The sequence below is a fragment of the Montipora foliosa genome, chromosome 5, assembly GCF_036669935.1.
Source record: "Montipora foliosa isolate CH-2021 chromosome 5, ASM3666993v2, whole genome shotgun sequence".
Taxonomy (NCBI): domain Eukaryota; kingdom Metazoa; phylum Cnidaria; class Anthozoa; order Scleractinia; family Acroporidae; genus Montipora; species Montipora foliosa.
In genome coordinates this window covers 46,014,925-46,037,424 of record NC_090873.1, presented here as the reverse complement: position 1 = coordinate 46,037,424, position 22,500 = coordinate 46,014,925, and the positions used below count along the sequence as shown (strand labels likewise).

Below are 22,500 nucleotides of genomic sequence, written 5' to 3'. Positions count from 1 at the left end.
TACATTCAAGTCGATCAAAAATGAATTTTACTTCAGGTTTGAAGGAATCCTTCAATTAATTCAATTTAGGGGAAAAAGTAGCCGACTTCTCTGAGCGAAGTAGCCGACGCTTTTCGTCGGCCGTCGGTGCTTATTGAAACCCCTGTGTAAACATGATTGAGTTCTCATTCGTGCGATATTTCACCGTTTTCGCTAGAGGCTTCTTGAGAAGGCGTACTTGGAAATGGAAAGTGGGAAATTACGGGTTAATGGTCACTAAAAAGCCTAATACTTAAAAACGATGATGTTAGAAACTGTCTAACTGCCGTACTGTGTTTATGGCCTTATTGGCTGTGATAAATCACGGATTCTATGTTACAACTCCTACACTGACCTATATCGACAACAATAGACAGATAAAATTAAGACATAAAAGAGAAAGACCCCCAAAAGGGCCTGAACCATAATTACAGATATAGCATCGACAGTAAGGAGGTCATTTCCTACGTAACAGTTACCTCACGTTGCGAAATTAAGTGGCTTATAAATTAAACCCACTTACATTGCAATTCTGCTACAATGAAAGCACCAAGTAGCAGTTTAACCACAAGCATCTTCATCTTGGAGTGCTAAAACGCAAAGCAGCAATATTCCTGTTATCTGTCAGTTTGCGGAATGGCATGTGGCATGACTTGGGGAATGGCATGATAATGCGCAATGTAATATATATGGCCCGGCCAGGGGTTTTGGGTATACGGTATCCCGGGCCGTTTTAGTTCACGTATATGGTATTTTTTAGGTCAAAATTCGGGTATAAAGTATTTAGTTTTTCCTGAATTTTAGGTATTCGGTACATGGTACAGAAATGTATAATTCACTTTCCAGTTTTATCATCGCTCTAATGCTCACCAGAAATGGTGCGAGATTCTCGAAATTGTTGCTGTTTGGCTTTCAAAATCAAATTTGGGTTGCTGAAATAACAGGTGAAATCCATCTGATGACCATGGTAACTGATGGACTCAGTGTCACTACAGACATCATCCGTTCTGTGGGTGTTAGCGTCAACAGCCTCTTTGGAGTAGCTTGCAAAAGCAGTGTTGAGTTCTATGTCTCTTCGTCAGCTGATGTTGTGGGTTTGTTCCTAGTAAACTTTCAGACAGGGCATTGTGAACGTGTGCTCTTCAATGGCAGTGCATCATTGAAGCAAATCCACGGGATGTGCTCTATGTCAAACGGAAAAGTTATTCTTGTGGATAGAGGGGCCAACAAAATCAAATAATTCGATGCCGTATCCAAACAAGTGACTAATCTCACGTGATCTGGTCACACTGGATCAAGGGATGGGTGTGACTTAACTGCTTCTTTCTCGCAGCCAACAGTAGAATGTTGCGAGAAGGATTCACACTCAATTTTTGTTGTTGACTCAAGCTCTGGAGGGCTTCGACTGATCACCAGTGTTCAAGCCCTAATCAAGTACTTACAAATCTGTGTCTCTTCCTGTCAGCCTTCAATCTGATGAGACATTTACCCGCGTCCAGCATTACTACGCCTTTGACAAAGAAGCCTCGTTGAAAGTTCGTGGTATCAAGGGCTCAACTTCCCAGACCCAAGGACCAGACGGAACACTATCTGCTACTACCGTGGGCTGAACTCCGTTAAGATGACGTTGGAAGGCTTCTCTAGACTGAGGACAAGGTGTTGGAACTCAATCCAAACTTCATTTAACACATAGACGTTGAAAGCCCCTTAACTCTCTTTGTTAAAAACCTCTTTTTCAGTGTGAGAGGAGGTAATACGGACACTCCCAGGATGCTAGACTTTTATTTGCGTTTTCCCAGATGTATAAACGAACTATTAAAACGTGTCACAAGTACGAGTTATAGGTACTTTACAAATCCAGTACTACCTTTAGCCTACTTTAGGTGATGTTGACATAAACCTCTGCGACCATTACTGAAACCATTGTCTGGTTGCTTATCCAAGAAGCAATTGGAGGAGATCCGTCAGGGGGTACAGCAGTAAGGTAAGAGTGTCAGGCAGAATACCACTAGAAACTTTTCAACAAAAGACAAGCCAGGTACCTCAGTTGCCATTGAACCTCAATGAGTCTGCATCCCCGGATCAACATTCAGCTGACCACGTTCTGCTCCAAACAACCCATTGTATATTACGAAACTATTAGAGGATATGGTTGATGATTATGACAGTCTTGGTTATGTAACAACTCTCTGTTACACTCAAGATGTTGTTGATCCTCTCTTATTCACTACTTCGGGAGAAGAGCATGTCATCCCAAAAGTGGCCATAAAGGGGGTTTTAAGCAGAATTTCAGTTGTTGTTAACAATGAAGCTGTTGGAATAGATTAGGGGGAGTGTTATATGCTCCTGGCATTGATGAACGGATCCACTGACAGAACCTCTCCAAATGAAGCCGACGAAGAATCTTTTGTAGAGAGCGTTGATGGACAAGGTGACGACGATTCGATCACCATGAACGCTGGCCGACCGCAAAGGAAGCGGAAGAGGACAGTGAACCAGGAGTTTCTCTTTTATTAAGATTTGACTTGTTCATTTTCAGGTATTAAGTAATCTGTTTCAAAATAAATTTAGGTATTTAGTATCACACATTTTTCGAAATTTTCATGATTTTCATTTACATTGGTATCTTGGGGGAAAATAGCGGGTATATTGGTAAACCACTCCACTCCTCCTTTTACCCTCATTGCCTTGCGAAATACGTGTTATTTTGGCTCAAAACCAGATAGCAAAGCAAAATATGCAGCAAAGAAAGCTCACTGAAAGTACAGTAGAGGGCCGACTAAGACCTTCGCCTTTCAACTCCTGTTTTCCCGCACACATTGGCAAAAAAATCAAGTCAACGTTCGCTCACCCAGCATTAACAGAGAATGCTGGCCAACAACCGCACTGAAGCAAAACTGAACTAGAACGTTCTTCTCGAAACTTGAGCGCCGGGTCAGCGAAAAGATAAGAGGCAAATATCTGGGATAAAAAAGGAAGGAAAGTACCTTTTAGATACCGTCTGCTCCCTCAGCTTCTCACAAAGAACCGCGATGCGATGAACCTCTCAATCTGATCCTCTACAGGAATCAACTGACTATCTTTCATAATAAAATCGGTTTCAATGTGCCGTATCATTCCGGGGCGGAGTCAGAAACGCTCCACTAAGAAAAACAAACCCGCGTCTTCGAGTCAGTTTCGCAGTCGACATTGGCCTTTATTCAGTTTATACGCTTTATGATTACGTATAGTGCCCGGAGGGCACCTTTTAATTATCCTCACTGTAAATTCCAGCATCCTTTTATGTATGAACAACATCCGGTACTTTAAAACTACCAACTCAAGAAAATAGACGCGAGAAAAGGGTAGTAACATTGAGTTCTTGCTGAAGTCTACAATTACTATGTTAAAGGTTTCAGGCGATTAGAAAATATGACATGAACTACCGTCAACTACCAATTTGAAGCCCCCCCTTATATAAGCCCCCGCTTATAGGCTCCTTACTTTCAGGCCATCTACAGGCGTCCATTTGTTTTCACCTTAGTAGTATAGGAGTTGGGGGTACGAGAGCATTTTGGCAAAAATGCTCTCATACCAACCCAACTCCATACTACTTTACATTTAATGGTTACCAACTTTTGGTTACATATTTTTGATCTCGTATTTTCGGTCTCATATTCTTGGAAATCTATATGTTTTATATTTCTGCGAATCTATGCCGTGGCGAGGTAGAATGGTTTTAAAATAATATCTTATATAATAGTATAATGAGTTGCAAAGAACTGCATAAAGAACTTGTCAATATGGAAGCAGTGGTCTGTCCATTTTGTAATAAGCAAATCTCGGAACATACGAAAGAAATTGAGCAATGCTGCAGTCAACCTGATATAGTGAATGATAACAATATGCTAGTTTGTAAAAAATGTGGGTCAGTTAATGGCTATAAACCGCTTATAGAATTTGTTGATTTTCACTCAAATAAGCATAGATTCCATCGTAAAAGTGTTTACCAAAGAAAATATCATATCAAAAACATTATCAATAACATTGCCATTAAAAATGGTTTCCAGATTTCTGTAAAAAATATGGACAAAATAATTCAAATTTTTGCGGCTATCGGGGAAGTTGTGAAAGATGTTAACATTGATAGAAAGCGTATGATTAACATAAATTTCATTTTGAAACAAATATTTAAAATGCTTGATCTTCCTTATGAAAAGGTCAAGACATCAAAGTCTAAAAAGACACTTGAAAGTTATAAACGATATTGGCAAGACATCCTAGCATTATCATTCGATAAAATAAATGTGATAGTTAAGGAATGAATTTGTCATTGTATTTTGCGTAGAATTTATCAACACTAGGACAAACATCAGTTACAAAATCATCTACATTTTTTAATTCTGTGTGAAACGATGGTTGAAAATCACCGCTTCTCAACATGTCTTTTATTGAATTCAACAGATGTTGATAACTTTGGTATGCGTATGTACAATTTTGTATTTTAAGATCCAGTGATTGGAAATCCATGTAAGACTTGATTAACAAAGCACAAGTGCTTATTGCTACTAGGGCTATACCGCCAGTTACAACAGCACTGATGATTCCGCCAGTACCGGTTAAAATAGAAACAGTATTTCCTAACAGTTTGAATTTTTTGAAGCGTTTGACAGCCTTTTTGTAAGCCCAACACTTTCTATGGTATGCCTTATAATAGCTCTTTAGTTCGTCGACCTGATCTTCTGAGAGTTTGTCTGAAATATGGTTCCAGCTGAATATTCTCTTTTTTCGATCTGCCATATATATGGTCTAGATTGTTAATCGTCTGCATAGACAATATAGTATACCACTGACTTGACCACAAAAAGGTGATCTTTTAATCAGTTTAGTTGTGTATTTTTCTGAAATAGCATAAGTGTAACCTCTACCGAGCTTATGGTGGTCATAAAACCTCCCGGAAGCATCATGTAATACACTATGTGAATTTAAGATATCAATCCAACCAAAGATCTTTTCAAGTAACCATGTTAGACAGCCACTACCTGGTCCAAGAAGACCTATTTCACCATCATTGAGTTCTAGAATTTTGTTTATTGATATATCTCTTTCGAGATGATAAAAATGCAGGTATCTATAAACAAGTGCTGATTTTAATATTTTATCGTCAATGTTTGGATGTTTTTCCTTTGTTTTTTCAAAATTGTATGTCACATATTCAAGCAATAAATTGATATACATATATATTACGTTATATTGTATCTTTGCATCAGAACAGTATGATGGTCTAATGTCGTTTTTTCATCTAGAATGAAATTCAGATAAACACAGAAAAAGGCGATATCACCATTGAGAGGTGCTATATCTGTGTTTGCATCCAGACCTCCAAAAACGGTTGTTATTGCTCCTACTCGTTTGTCAGCTGTAAAATCCCCAATATGTATTTTATTCCAATATATTTTGCTTTTTTCGGTTTTTGGTGATGATTTGTTGTCCCAATGCACGGATAAACAGTGCCATTTGTTAAGTTCGCCGAGATCATTCTCACTGTAATCTCCCAGTTTCAAGAAACTTTGCAAACTAGCAGCAGGACCAATATAAACACACTTATTTGCATCACCAGCTCCAGATACCACAAGATTTGATCCGCTATAAGCAACAAATTTGTCAAATCCTGAGTTGTCATGTCCAAAAAGACCATTGTTCCAGCCGCTATTTGATGAGCCTATTGAATTTAATTTGTAGACAATAAATACATTGACTGCATCGTTATTCAGATCAACTTGACTGATCATTTTTTGTGATCCACCAAATTTGATGAAATAACGTCCATTATGTTTTTCGGCTTTTGTGCATAATGTAGGCCGTTTCGATGAATCTGTTTGTGTTGCATCACTTTCTTCATTGCTTTTGTCATATATTGTTTCTACTTTTCTGCTTGAATCCATTTTTACAGTCTGACCATCTGCTCTGTCCATTTGATAAGTGCAACTGGAATACATTCTGAGATATTCACTAACCCAAAAATCGCGAAAAGAAGCTCTCACTATATCACTCACCTGTGACTTGACCACTACATGATTGTCATTTATAGCGGCTTTTACTATTAGATTTCTGTCAGTTTCAGCATGGCCATCATCATTTACTGAAAGTTGAGCTTGAGCTTGATAGGTAAAATCATCATCAGAGTGATAGTCAATGGTGTATTCAATTCTGTCACCATTGTCGTCAAGAAGATGTGTGCCATCTAAATTTTTTACATACAATGTCATATACTGTTGCATTATATAATTCAATTAATCAGTAATGTTTTGTAATGTATCATGTAAACATAAGATCTTACGCCATCCCCATCGTCATCATCAAAATTTATTCGTATGTTTGTTATGTTTTCAAAATATCGATTGATATTGACAGTAAGTATTTTGCTTGTCGAAAAATCTATGTCATAAAATACACTAGCGTCTCCATAAAAAGTTATATCGTGATTCGACTCTGATGGATAATTTTTTTTAGCATAAATTTTTATTTTATCAATATAAATTTTAGTGAATGTCAGATGTACTGTTCTAGAAATATTAAAATCACAACCCAGTGATGATTCTGAAGTGGTTCCATAGGCGTAAGACGGTAATATCTTATCAAATAACCCTAAAATTTTGTTACCATTCATATTGATTGGCACATGCATTAAAAATTGATCATTTACAATCTCATAAGCCAATTCGTAATCATAAATTGTGAAATCAAGGTTGTTTTTTGCTTCACCTTTTATACCGTAAATCAGGACATACAATGGTAAAAGAGTTGGGCTTCTATTGTCATAAGTGGATTGAACAGTTACATATAACCGTCTTTCGATAGTTGGTGAAGAACCATCTGGTGATAAGTTCATGATAAAGCGATAATATTTATAATCTCTGTTGGTTTTGACCGTAGTGGTTCTATCAGTGTTCATGTTTCTTTTTTCAAAAGTAACCTGAAATGAATTAAACTCCACATCGAAACCGGTTCTCAGGAAATACATTTCCAAACACACAGTATATTTATCGCTATAATTGTCACGTATCAGTTTGAATAGATTAAAATCGAATCGTCCTTTAAACAGACTGGAACCATCTGCTGCCTTTTGAACATTGAATGAAAATGCTTTTTTGTTGTTTTTATGTGGTGAGTCATTATAGTTGGTTAAAGTGGCATCCTGTATTCCATAATCTTCTGTAAATTCCCCATCATCCATAGCATATTTCAGCACATTTTCTCTGTTTGTGTGTGTAGTTATGTGACTCTTCACTATTTCGTCGTCTACATATTTCTTGTTTTTTTCTATTTGTTCGTCTGTATATTTATTGTTTTCGGTAGAAACAGTTGCAATACCGTCATTCACTTGCTTCAAAGTGATGGCATCTTGATTATGTGTGGCGTTTCCGAGATTTGTTAGTCGATTATTATTCATATTCAAATTTCCAGTCAGAATAACAGAACCGTCTTTTTTCAAATAATCGGGCAAATTCAAGTTTGTAGTGTGTGTTTCAAGGTATTGTTTATTTACAGCGTCAGTGTTTCCTGTTGGGTTGGCTATATTGATTATTCGTTTATTGTTCATATCCAAATTGCCTGTCATTTTAGCTGAACCGTCTAATCGAAGTGCATCCAAAAATAAACGATCAACGTAACCTTTTCCTGTGGCATCATTTACACCTGTCGGATCAGCAAGATTGACAAGCTTGTTATTGTTCATGTCGAGATTGCCAGTCATTTTCGCTGAACCGTCTAATCGAAGTGCATCCAAAAATAATCGATCAACGTAACCTTTTCCTGTGGCATCATTTACACCTGTCGGATCAGCGAGATTCACAATTTTTTTGTTGTTCATATTCAAATTTCCAGTCATGTCCTGCGAACCATCACGGAGCACAACCTGATTTTTATTGGGTTTGGTTGATAAACCAGTTTGTAATTGGTGTTTTGTGACAGCGTCAGAATTGCCAGTGCCTTCAGCAAGATTGCTGATTTTATTATTTCCAAAGTCAAAATTGCCAGTTACGGAAATACTTCCATCTTTTTTCAAATAATTAGCCAGCTCCGTTTTGTCAGCTTTAAAATTAAAAGAGCTGTCAACGTAAAATTTATTAGAAGCATCTGAATGTAGTATTGGATCTTGCACTCCTGAGATTCTTTTATTTTTCATGTCGATCGGATTTTGGGCTTCTATCTTTCCGTCGTTTGTATTTAATTCAAAATAAAAGCTATGTAGATGCAAACTACTTACAGCATCACTGTGACCATGTCTAGCTGGAGCAATATTTTCGACACGCCGATTATCCATGTTAAGGGCTCCAGTCATTGGACTACTGCCGTCTAGTTTTAATGTCTTATTAACCTCAGAATCAACATAACTCTTTGTACTAGCGTCAGTGTTTGTTTGTGGTAAATCCACATTTCGCAGTTTTTTATTCTGTATATCATAATCACCGTCATCTGTCAGTTTAAAACCAACGCCAGGCAATCCTTTTACTATTTCAATAACTTTTTCATGTGAATAAGTGTCTTCAGGTAATTTACCATTGGAGTAACTCATATATACAATTGGTTTATATTTTTTCATCGAAATTCTTCTTTACTTGTTTCTTAGGTTTGTCAATATATATAAAACTAAAAGGGTCTATGGTTGCTCTCTCGTATAATTGTTTGGATACATTGTTTTCGCGGCATATGAGACTTTTTTCATTATTGCTCGGAAAATCATAAATGGCGTAATGTGAGCAGTTTAATCTGATATCTTTTGGTGTCTTATAGTAGCTTTGACTCAAATATATGGCGCAGCAGTTTTTATGCCTCCCCTGTATAAAATAGTCAACTAATGGTTTTTGGTTTTTGTCGCATACGAAATCGTCGAATATTACAATTTTTTGATTATCACTGTTAAGATCATTTACAGGAATGATTTGATCGTTGCTTGCTTCAATAACATCATAACCAGCCTCATCACTCATTGGTTCGAAATCATCCATGAGATTCTGATACTTTGACTGCTCTAAGTTTTTTGCATAAAGGTATATTTTATCAAAATACAACAGATTGTAAATCATATGCATCAGTGTGTTTGTTTTTCCCGAACCAGAAGGTCCACAAATGAGCATGCGGAAGCATCGATCAGGCATAAAATCATGTAGTTGTGTGAAGTTTGTGACAACATCGTCGCCAGTATCATAATTAGGTATCTTCATTTATATTAAATCGTTACATTGTTTCGATAAAATGATGTAGTTAAACATGGTGTTCAACATGGTGTTCAACACAGTGTAAAACGTTATTTTTTATATATGAATTTCCATTTTTATGTAAAGTAATAATATAACAAAAATGAGTTTACTTAAGTGGAAAGAACTCGCAAAGAGTAAATCTGAATTAGGGGATAAGATCAATTATGTCCATAATGCAATTACAAAGCATGATATTGATCAGAAGACCAGTCAACAGGGATTTTCAAAAGTATTCCAACCAATTACAAGTAAATTAGATGATGTTATTGATAGTAATCAGGCTTTAAGGTTGCCAAGGAAAAAACGACCACTGAAGAAAGGAGAAGTTCCTGATTACGGCATTGATATAGAGGATGAAGTTCCAGATATGAATCTTGGTGAATTATTTGAACAACCTGTTTTGCCACAGCAAGAAAAACAACTGGTGCCAAAACCACCAACATATGAAGAATCTTTACAAGATCTTCTGGAAGGACAAAAAGAGATGTATGTTGATCCTAAGTACTTTCCTGAAGAACCAGAATTACCACCAGAATACGATGACGACGAAGATATCGATTATGCATTAGATGATGAAGACATGGACAATGAGATATTGAATGAGTTTGAAGTGCCTAATTATGACACAGTTGAAAAAATACTGAATCAACCAGAAATGAATGACACAAAATCCAAAGCATATCTTCGTAAAATTTTAACACACACTAGAACGAAAAGAAATCAATTGAGAGGTTATAAAACACAGGTGACAAAACAATATAACAAAGGGATTATAAATGAAGCACAAAGACAAGAGATGAACGAAAGAATAGACAGAGCTAAAAATGTCTTGAATGCATATATTGCACATTATGACACTAAATTGGAAACAATAAAAGGTTCTGGAATCAGAAGAAAAAGAAAAGGTGGCAATGTGATATTTTTTAACAAACCGAAAGAACTCATAAAAAAATTGGATTTGATCATTGGTGAGATATTGGCTGGTAATACAAGCATTGACATGCGAAATATGGGTGTTTCTATATTGGACACATTATTGAAAATGACAACAATTAACAAATCACAATATGGTAAATTATACAAACAATATTTCAAAATTTAATGTAACCTAATCACATAATGGAACGAGAGATAGTTTTATCATCTTACAGTGTGAAAAACAAAGGGGACAACAAACCAGAAGATTTTACAACAAATTTCACCAGACCTGTAACTCTAGACAATAATAAGCAATACGTTATCGGTCTTAACAGAGTCATTAACATGTCATTCACTTGGTTCAATGTCAATGCTGGGTACAAAAATCAATTAATCCAATACAGCTCCGATAATGGTTCAACTTTTAAGGACATTACCTTTCCAGCTGGGGTATGGAATTATACGGACTTTGACAGACACATTAAAAATCTAACGAAAACTGGTGATACGTATCCGATGACTCTTGAATTCAACGAAACAACATTCAGAGTCACGGTTACATTAGCTGCAAATTACCAACTTAATTTAAGAGCAAGTAATTTTAATGACCTGATCGGTTTTGATAAAAAGATATTAGCAAGTGGAACGCATATTGGACCAAGAGTGCCAAATCTCAGTCAAGACACAGACGTACTCAATATTCATTGCGATTTGGTAAACGAAAGTTTAGTTGACGGCGAAGAAACAGACATCATTTATTCATTCTCAACTAGTGTACTAAAACCAAGTTACTCCTTCACCCTCGAACCACAAAGAGTTACATTTAATCCTGTGAACAAAACTACAATTTCATCAATCAGAATCATGATAACAGATGGAAAAAGAAGATCAGTGGATCTAAATGGAGCAGATACGTCTTTTTCACTAATTCTGAAAAGTATCTAATGTAAAAGTATAATGAAACCGTATGAATTTAAGAGGTTTTACCATCCAAAACTTGGTAAATTTGTATTTCAACACAAAGGGTCTGGACTTATCGTTGACAATATTTTTAAACCGTTGAAGAGTGTGGCATCGTCTGTTTTCAATAAATTTGCTAAGCCAATGGCAAAGAAGGCATTAGAATCAGGGGTTTCCCATGCAGGTGATAAAATTGGCAAGACGGTGGCAGAAAAGTCAGGAGACCTAATAATGAAAAAATTGGCAAATTTGAGAAAAGGAGCTACAACACAAAATGCAATTGTTCCATCCTCTCCCATTAAACAGCAAGCAGAAAGCGCTGACATGATACTAAATAGATTGATATCAGGATCTGGAAGAAGGCGTAGATTTTTCAAATAAATAACATGACAGCAAAATTATATAATACAATAGTATAAATGGCTTTTAGAACAAGTGAATTATTGCAAAGAAATGAGTTAGTGCGATTTCAACTTGATGATGTAATCCGAGCCCCAGGTAACGGTCAACATCAAGAAAAGAACGGTTATAGATTCACCATCAACGACCGGAGTTCTTTCTATGATTGGTACAATGCTTATTTCGAGGTTCAATTCCAGTTACAAAAAACAGCAGATGGAGCTGGTTACGCAGCAGCCGATAGAATAACGGTGATAAACGGATCTCATTCATTGATTTCACATATGATGATTAAAAGTGCTGGGAAAATTGTTTATGATACTGACAATCTACATAAGGTCACTTTTGTGAAGAATCTGTTGGAATATTCTGATGATTACAGCAGATCAGTCGGTAAAAACAGTTTTTGGTATTTAGACACAAATGATACGACAGCCAATACTAATTTAGGATATGAATCTAGAAGAGTGCTTACACAAGCTACCAATGATGATGGAACAGGAGGATCAAAAAATGTGAATTTGATCATACCTCTCAATCGTTACAGTTTTTTTGAAGAGTTGCAGGATAAAATGTTGGTTCCTATGCAGTTACAATTCAATTTGAATCTCCAGAACGACAATGAACTCATCAATATGGCAGCAGGAACAGATGCCGGCAGAGTAGTGATTAACAGATTTCTACTATGGGTTCCAAAATTAACACCAAAAGACAGTATGTACGACAAATTTGTAAGCTCTTTCATGAAAGAACACAAATGGACATATCAGCGTGAACTATATGCAGTGTCAGCACCTGCTAGAGTCAGTGGTTTTTTTCAGATTTCTTCCAGTATTGACAATGTCAAAGCAATTTTTGTTTATCTACAACGGGCTAAAACCAGAGTTGCAACTCAAAATCCATATATACTTGATACCTTTAAACTAAATGCAGCAAACGCAAACAGTTATTTAACAACATGCAGACTCGAATATGGCAATGGTGTTTTCTACCCAGAAACGGAATATGACAGTGAAAGCAAAGTGAGAATTTTCAATGATCTGATGTCTTATGCAATGCGAAAAAATGATTACAACACCGGAACCCAGTTGAATCTTGCCAATTATAACAGCCTGTATCCACTAATCTATTTCGATCTGTCATATCAGGCAGAGAAAGTAACAAGAGACCCTAAACAGTTGATTTTCAGGTACAAACTCAATGCCAACAGTGCAGCAGATTTCAATGTCCATGCAGTTGTATTGTACGAAGAGTCGGTTGTTATTGACAAGGTGGGTAATGAATTGGTTATAGTTTAAACCCACGAATGACACATATTTATTTGTATATGTTTTGTGACTGAAATTATGTAATATATATTATATGACTGAACTTCATCAAATAAACGTAAGACTGTCAGATAATCAAAAAAAAAATCTGAGCAATGCTTTCCATAAAAGGGAAACGATAGTTCTGAGACTGGCAAATGATTCTCTTAATGGGAATGACACTCTTTATGTTCCAGCAACAGTGAAAAAAAGATTGCAAAAAAATCGTTCATTACACAAAGGAATGGACATCAAGTTAGCCAAAACAAATATCAGGAAACAAGTAGGCGGAAGTCTTTTGAGTACCGTATTGTCACTTGGTATGAGAGCTCTTCCAGCTATTGGTAAAACCCTTGGGTTGAGTGCTCTTGGTGGTTTAGCAGAAGCCGGAGCTAAAAAATTATTCGGATCTGGTCAAAAAGGTGGCGCTATGCCATTACCCATGATGATACCTTTCAATGCAATCAATCAACTGATGCCATATCTGAACATGTTCACAACAAAACAGCAAAGAGACATCATGAATGCAGCTCAAACAGGTTCTGGTGTGCATATAACACCTACTAGAACACAATCAGGTGGATTCCTCGGAACTCTGTTGGCTTCCGTTGGAATTCCTATGGCTGTTAATCTGGTGAAAAAGCTGTTTACAGGGAAAGGAGCACCGAGGGTAGGTAGACCACCTTCGTCGAAAAAGGATGGTACAGGAGCACCTAGAATGGGAATGCCCCCTCCATTTTACAGTTATCCGCCATATGTGACTGGTAATGGTAGAAAAAAAAAAACATCCTCAACCAAAAAAGGAAAAGGGTTACTATTAGGAAAAAACAGTCCATTCAATGGCATACCCATTTTGGGGGCAATATTGTGAAACCAAAATTTTGCAAAAAAATACCTATGTCCAACCACGATCTGATAAAATGGTGCAAATATTTGAATATACCAATCAATGATGTACTGTCGAGAGATGAAAATGTTCCACATAACCATAAACAGGCGTTATTTATCTACAATCTTGAACCAGCTTATATGTCAGGATCTCACTGGGTTGCAACATATGTCAAAGACAATGTGATAAATTATTTCGATAGTTTTGGTACGCCCCCATTTCAAGAGATCGTAAATCATGCCAAAAAGAAAAATCTCACTTTGTTACATCAAAACAATCAGATACAAAACATACAAACAACAACTTGTGGGTATTTCTGTTTATACTTTCTGAATGAAATGAATAAGGGTAATTCGTATTATGATTTATTACAAGTATTCGACATAAATGATACAATGAAAAATGAGAGATTTATCGAATATTATTTTAGAAATATCTAACTTATATATATTATGAAATCATATTGTGTAAAACAAAAGAAAGTGACTGAATGTGTTGAACCTTCAGGTTACAAAACAGCCAAAAATGGTAGACTGATGTTCTTTTGCACTTGTGCTGAATGTGGCATTACAAAGACCAAATTTGTCAAACAACAGGGAAACTAAACAGCCCGTTGGGAGCGGGCTTACTCAGTGATATTGCTAATACTGGAACAGAATTATTTTTAACTAAAGGAGTACCTTATCTTGGCAAAAAAGCCGTTGAAATGGGTAGATATTATGGTTCCGAATTAATGAGAGATCCAAAGTTGCAGAAAAAAGCAATCGATTATGGTTTGAGAAAAATGAATCCTCTACTTCATAAAGTTGGATCTGAAGCTCTCGATCAATTGTCGACGAAAATAAGACCCAAAAAGAAATACACAACCAATAGGAAAGATCTTGATGGCGGTGCTCTTGACATTCACAAAGCTATTGGTAAATTACCGAAACCAAAAGGCGGATGGACACTACCTGGGCATCATTACACCGGACCTTATAATGATTTAGAAAATCAACTGAAGTATGACCCAAAAACTGGTCAAATATTGGAAATATATGATATGCCCACTGGAAAAACTGATGCAATAGCAATGCAACACGATGTTGATTATTCCGTCTGTAAGGATGACAGGAAATGTAAAAACAAAGCAGATAGGAAAATGGTTCAAGCTTTAGACAACGTACCGTATAATGAAAGACAATGGGGGCATTGGTTGGCAAGAAATGTTATCAATACAAAGCAGAAACTTGGTCTAGGAGTTTCAAAAAACGGAAAAAGCCGTCGGGTAACTGGCAAGAAAAATTAGCAGATGAATTACATGCATCTATAAGACGCAACTTTACTCGGCGGCGTGTAATCGTAAATCATATCGATGAAATATGGGCAAGTGATCTAGTTGAAATGCAACAGTTTAGTAAATGGAATAAAGGTTACCGATATCTTCTCATGGTTATTGATGTTTTCAGCAAATACGGTTGGATTGTCCCATTGAAGGATAAGAAAGGTGAATCCGTTACTGAAGCATTCAAAACAATATTCAAGGAAGGCAGAAGACCACAATATTTATGGGTTGATAAGGGAAAGGAGTTCTATAACAAACACTTGAAGGACTTATTAGAGAAAAATGGAATACATATGTACTCCACTGAAAATGAGGAGAAATCCTCGGTGGTCGAAAGGTGGAATAGAACAATTAAATCCAAAATGTGGAAACAGTTTACAGTTCAAGGTAACACAATGTATCTTGATATGCTACCCAAACTAGTAAAACAGTATAATAACACAAAACATTCAAGCATAAAAATGACACCTGTAGAAGCATCTAATAAGAGAAATGAAGGAACCGTTTACTTCAATCTATATGGTGACACAGAAACATTGAAACAAAAACCTAAATTTCAAACAGGTGACAAGGTTCGAATATCTAAGTATAAACGAAATGTGTTCGACAAGGGTTATACACCAAATTGGACAGAAGAAGTGTTTACAGTTGATAAGATCCAATACACTAATCCAATAACATACAAACTAAAAGATCTCAGAGGTGAAGAGATACAAGGCAGTTTTTATGAACCTGAATTATTGAAAGCAAAGCAGGATATTTTCCGTATTGACAAAGTGATTAGAAGAGACTATAAAAAGAAACAAGCTTTGGTAAAATGGAAGGGATACAGTGATGAATTCAACAGTTGGGTACCGTTGAAAGACATTGAAAACATATGAATTGTGGTGAAACAAACGCACCTTGATAAATATATAAGAAAATAATATATAGTACATGTATATATGGACAAGTTCGAAAATGAAGAAAAGTTTGGTTTCTATTATGAGAGCGATCAGGATTCCCATCTGTCGGATTCTGACTGGGTACCATCCTCACCGGAAAGTTTTTCATCACAAGAAAGCATATCTGAAGAAAGCTGCTGCAGTTCGCAGGAATCTGAATCGTCTGACAACGATGAAGAATTATAAAAACAAAATGTGAATATATAGTATGAAAAATTTTACAGACAGACAAAAATACTTGTTGATCTTTTGGTACCATTTTTTGAAAGATATAAAAGAAGACAACATAGAAAAATCTCTGCATCGTAAATTCCGTGGATACAAAATCGATTGGCAAGCAATGAGTGAAATATTTTCTCGAGCATCTGAAACTGTATACGCAAGAAAAAAAGTGTATCCATGGGATTTGAGAACAATAAATTCCAAAGGAAGATGTCTGCGTGTTTATTATGATTATTTGTTGAAAAGAAATGTAAACAATTAGTATATGACATTCAGAGGAAGCCAAATAGTAGAAACAATGGTTGTAAGAAAAGTAGTCACAGAAATGATTTGCGATATAATAGTGAGAAACGCGGATTATATGCATTATGTTAATTCCAAAGGGTTGCCATTATTGTTGAAAGCATTGGAAACAGGAGGACCAAAGAAAGAAATCGACAAAATGTTTCAAATAATTGATTCCAAAATGGATTTTTTGTTCAGAGAGTTTCAAAGATACCGTGATTTTTTGGCACCATTGAAATTGATACAAGCGCAAAATATATAAGAATAAAATCTAAACATATAGTATGAACTCAAAATCATTATTCAATGCTTTAATGTCCCATGTAATTCGTGATCCTTCGTTGAAAGTCTTTTTGGAAGATTTGATTTATTCCGATGTGTTGTCTGTCATTCATCCACCCGTTAAATTGAAATTGGTGCATTTCTATAAAAAATTAATGGTCATGGTAACAGATGGAAAAAAAATCTTTGTAATGGATCCCGATGACATAAACGACGACATGTTGCAACAGATAAAACAAGCTTTCAGCAAATACAAACCAAATAAATCTAAAGATGATTCTGAAGATGATTCTGAAGATGATTCTGATTAAAACCATATAAAAGAATAATGTCTCTGTATATAATATGGAAACTTCAAAACGAGGTCCAAAGAAACAATTCACTGACAAAGAGATTCAAGAGAAAAAAAACAAATATGGTCGTGAGACAGAATGGTATTGTGTGATATGCAACAATGGAAAGAATTATGCCATGAGAGGAAAACATCAGCATCTAAAAAGTGAGAAACACAAACTGCATATGAAAATTCATGAATTGGAAAATATATAGTTTGTCAAATTTTTACAGTTAAAATCAATCGTACCAGATTGGTTTCAACTAAAAATCCATAAAGTATTTAAAAGAATGTCGATTGTTATATAAGATAGAGAATGAAAAATAATATCTCAAGTAATATTATGAATCATTATGACCTAGAAAATCTTAGCAAACAAGAATTGTTGAATATAATAAAAAAATTATTGAATAAAAACGAACCAGCAACCAAGATCCGGAGGCCTATCCCAACTCCTCGAAAAAGTGTTAGGCAAATGGTGCAAAACTATGAAGAAAATATAATTCTTCCCCCGCCAGAGTTCCGAGATGGATACAAACCGGTGGCTGCGGTAAGAACCAAACAACCTGTGGCCGCGGTAAGAACAAAAATACCGGTTGCCGCTCCAAGAACCAAAAAACCAATTCCATTACCTAGGACCATAATACAAGAAACGAACAAAGCTTTAAAAGGGTTCACAAAGTCTTATGAAATCAACATCAAAAACAGCAAAGACCCACTTATGCAACTGCAAAATACAAGAAAGGCTGTTGCCATCCATATCGAAAAAATATTGAAATCAATGACAGGTCTAAAGTTTGTTGAAACACTGAGGGTCACATTTGAAAAACAACTAGGACGAGAAGAAAAAATTATGAAAACAGCGTATTTCAACAGTCAACCCCAAACAATAACAAATGACACACAAATTGAACTAGCTTTATCTTTGTCAAAACAAGTCATACTAAACAAGATTGCAGTTTGGATTTCAGAGGGATCTGGTTGGACTATTCAATCTGTTGAAAATCATTATATCAATGTGGTAAAATATGAACCAATGAAAGGATCTTCTTATATAAAACTACCCACAGAACTCAGAAACAGTGCAAAGGGATTGATCAACATGAAAATGAGGATAATGAATGCTTCAGGTGGTGCCACATAAGACATCTTAATCCTCAAGACAAATACCCACAGAGAATCAAAAAATCAGACAAAGCATTCATTGAAAATTTGAATTATTCAGGAATTGAATTTCCAGTGACTACCAAACAGTACAACAAAATAGAAAAGCAGAATGAAATTAACATCAATGTTTTCGGTTATGAAAACAAACAAAAGTATCCCATTTATGTGTCAAAAGAAAAGTATGAAGATTGTATGAATCTGCTTCTTATAACAGAAAATGAAAACAAGCATTATGTATTAATCAAAGATTTCAACAAATTCATGTACAATCAAACAAAACACAAGGAAAGAAAGCACTTCTGTATGCATTGCTTACAATGTTTCAGTTCTGAAAGAGTATTAACTGCATGATCATAAAGAAAACTGCATACAAGTAAATGGAGCACAAGCAATTAAAATGCCAACAAAAGATGACAACATACTAAAATTCAATAATGCCCACAAACAAATACCCGTTCCATTTGTAATATATGCAGATTTTGAAGCCATAACTGAAAAAATACATGGATGCCAACCCAATGATGATAAATCATACACAGAGGCTTATCAGAGACACACAGACTGTGGTTATGGATATAAGGTTGTGTGTTGTTATGATGATAAATACACAAAACCAGTACAAATTTATAGAGGTGAAAAAGCTGTTTACAAATTTATGGAAGCCATGCTGGATGAAGTCAAATACTGCAAGAAGATTATGAAAAAATATTTCAATAAACCATTGAGAATGACTAAAGATGATGAAGAAAAATTCCAAAAAGCTGATGAATGTCATATCTGCAACAAAAAATACGATGAAAATGATGTGAGAGTCAGAGACCATTGCCATATCACAGGTAAATACAGAGGATCAGCTCACCAAGATTGCAATCTTAACTTTCGAATAACTGAGAAAATACCAGTCATGTTTCACAATCTCCGTGGGTATGACAGTCATTTTATAATGCAAGAAATTGGTGGGACAGTCAAAAAGCATACATACACAAATAAGAAAGGTGAAAAGTGTCAAATGAATATCAATGCCATACCAAACAACATGGAAAAGTATATGGCTTTCATGCTTGGTAATCATCTGACCTTTATTGATAGTTTTCAATTTATGAGCTCAAGTCTTGACAAACTGGTGAGCAACCTACCAAAAGAAGCATTAATATATACTTCTCGAAAATTTAAAGGTAAAGAGCTTGATTTGATGAGCAAGAAGGGAGTATACCCATATGACTTTATGGACAGTTTTGAAAAATTCAATGAAAAGCTGCCACCAAAAGAAGAATTTTACAGTATATTAAATGATGAGCATATCTCAGGTGATCAATACAAACATGCTCAGAATGTATGGAACACTTTTAATCTCAAAAACATGGGTGAGTATCATGACTTGTACCTCAAATCAGACATCCTTTTGTTAGCTGATGTATTTGAAAACTTCCGAAAGACCTGCCTGCAATACTACAAATTAGACCCATGTCATTATTTTACCAGTCCTGGGCTTTCCTGGGATGCTATGTTAAAGATGACTGACATTAAATTGGAGCTTATGACTGACATTGATATGTTTCAATTCATCGAAAAGGGCATGAGAGGAGGTATTTCTTACATTTGCAACCGATATGGAAAAGCAAATAACAAGTACATGAAAACATATGATGAAAAGGCGCCCTCAAAGTATATAATGTATCTTGATGCTAACAATCTGTATGGTTGGGCTATGTCACAATACCTACCAACTGGTGGATTCAGATGGATGACTAAAAAACAAATTGACAAAATAGACTTATCCAAGTATAAAGAAGATAGCAATAAAGGTTTGATATTAGAAGTTGATTTGGAATATCCCAAAGAATTACACGATCTGCATAATGATTATCCACTAGCAGCCGAAAAGGTCAAAGTCAACAAAGATATGCTTTCTAATTATTGCCAAGAAATAGCTAATAAATTCAAAGTGTCAACTGGCTTAGTTCATAAACTGATACCTACATTAAGCAACAAAGAAAAGTATGTTCTTCATTATAGAAACCTACAATTGTACACCGAGCTCGGTTTGAAAATAACCAAAATCCATCGAGTTCTAAAGTTCAATCAGTCACCATGGTTAAAGCAATATATCGATTTCAATACGCAGAAGAGAACCAAGGCCAAAAATGCTTTTGAGAAAGACTTCTTCAAGCTTATGAATAACAGTGTATTTGGGAAAACAATGGAAAATATTAGAAAGCGAGTAGATGTCAGATTAGTAACTGATGAAAACAAACTGTTAAAAATGGCTGCTAAACCAACATATGTCAGTAGCAAGATCTTTAATGAAAATCTAGTGGCAGTGCATAAAATCAAAGAAACACTAACCCTAAACAGGCCGGCATATGTGGGTATGTGTATCCTAGATCTTAGCAAGACACTAATGTATGATTTCCACTACAATTATATCAAACAAAAATACGGCAGCGAAGCGAAATTATTATTCACAGACACAGACAGCTTGACCTATGAAATCGAAACCAGTGATGCGTACCAAGACTTTTGGAATGATAAAGACAAATTCGATAACAGTGATTATCCCGAAGATTCACAATATTTCGACAAGACAAACAAAAAAGTAATCGGTAAATTCAAAGACGAGGCAGCAGGTATACCAATAACCGAATTCGTCGGATTGCGATCAAAAATGTATTCATACATGAAAGACAATGACAAAGGCGGAAAGACCGCTAAGGGTATTAAAAAGAATATCATCAAAAAGAACATAACTCATGAAAATTACAAAAACGTACTGTTCAATAACAAGCAAATGCATCACACCATGAAAACGATTAGAAGCAACTTACATCAACTCGGAAGCTATGAGCTTAATAAAGTGTCATTGTCCTGCTTCGATGATAAGCGGTATATTCATAACAATGGCGTCACCAGTTTCGCTTATGGTCATTACAACATCAACACACTAAAATAACATTTTCTTTAAAGGATTGAACACAAAATGTCCAACCAAAAAAAAAACCAAAATTTGAACCATTTGGTTGTATTTTCGGTTTTGGTTAATTTATGGGTTAACTTTTCATTGGTTGAAAATCACGGGGAAACCCCCTTTATTTATTTCCGAGAATGTCATGCTTTGTGATTTTTCTAAGAAAGTCACGCATTTTAAATAACATATAGATTTTCAAAATAAATTTTGCGTTGGATCCATTCTGCCTCGCCACGGCATAGATTCGCAGAAATATAAAACATATAGATTTCCAAGAATATGAGACCGAAAACACGAGATCAAAAATATGGAACCAAAAGTTGGTAACCATTAAATGGCAAGTAGTATGGAGTTGGGTTGGTATGAGAGCATTTTTGCCAAAATGCTCTCGTACCCCCAACTCCTATACTACTCACCTTTACGAGCTCCATTTAAGACCAGTAAGTGGAAAACGCCTTTTGACACTACTGCATGCCAGTACATTTCAAAACGTTTTTCTATACCAGTTCTGAGTGTGCTCAGATTTAGGCTCCCTGTTTGTAAGCCCGCCGAAAACCCCTTATGAGCTTGCAGAAGCCCGTGCATCGAGGCAGTCGTGCTTCAGTTGGTGACCAAAATAAGCCAAAAAAACCATTCAGTGAGGAAAACCTTATCATCAAGTTTGCTTTTGTTACTTTGTTACGTAAGAAATGCAGGTTTGGTTGTCCATCACAAAAGCAGATTTGCTACAGTAGAATGGGTGATTTGAGACTCTCAACTTGAACAGAATAGTTGTTTATTTATCAAACGCAGAATATTACCAATATTTGACTTTCGCGAAAATTCGAAACTATATATGAGGTCAAAATATAAAACTTTAAGATAAAAGCTGTTAAAATTATGAGTCTAAACGCAACAAGGTGCCTTAAATCGAGCAAAACGAATTATAGCCACCAATTGGCAGGCAGAAGACAAAGTCATCAAACTATCATTTATCAAAGCAGGATACCCCCGCGAAATTGGTAAATGAAGTTATCCGTGATTTGGAAAATAAAAAAGCGAGTAAACAATAATTCCGGTCCACTGGTTTGATGAAAGACCTAAAATCGGAATCCGTCTTCCTTTCTGCAGCACAAATGAAGTAGAAAGTAGAACATTCTACTTTACACGTACACCAAATGGAGGTTCTACATCTTTATTATGTGGCAAACACGCAAGATGGAGTCAATCTTCAAGTTAAAAGACAAAAACGCATACTCGTCACA

At 35.7% G+C, this 22,500-nt stretch overlaps 2 protein-coding genes across 4 annotated transcripts in view; one reads left to right on the top strand and one right to left on the bottom strand.

Moving 5' to 3' along the window:
- LOC138004428 (basic phospholipase A2 taipoxin alpha chain-like) overlaps positions 1-21,259 on the bottom strand; it is a 32,402-nt gene extending 11,143 nt beyond the window's left edge. The window contains exons 1-2 of one of the 3 annotated variants that reach the window (XM_068850936.1): positions 21,117-21,259; positions 542-608 (exon numbers count right to left, since the gene is read on the bottom strand). In XM_068850936.1, coding sequence (XP_068707037.1) covers positions 542-599 — 58 coding nt within the window. In that variant the 5' untranslated portion in view covers positions 600-608; positions 21,117-21,259. Of the gene's footprint in view, positions 1-541; positions 609-3,005; positions 3,162-17,546; positions 17,730-21,116 lie in introns of those variants that run through there. The other 2 variants (XM_068850937.1, XM_068850935.1) reach the window with 2 other exon arrangements.
- Positions 18,689-22,500, top strand: part of LOC138002817 (uncharacterized) — a 4,106-nt gene continuing 294 nt past the window's right edge. The window contains exon 1 of the mRNA XM_068848795.1: positions 18,689-20,289. Within this exon, the coding sequence (XP_068704896.1) occupies positions 18,689-20,289 (1,601 nt within the window). The remainder of the gene's footprint in view (positions 20,290-22,500) is intronic.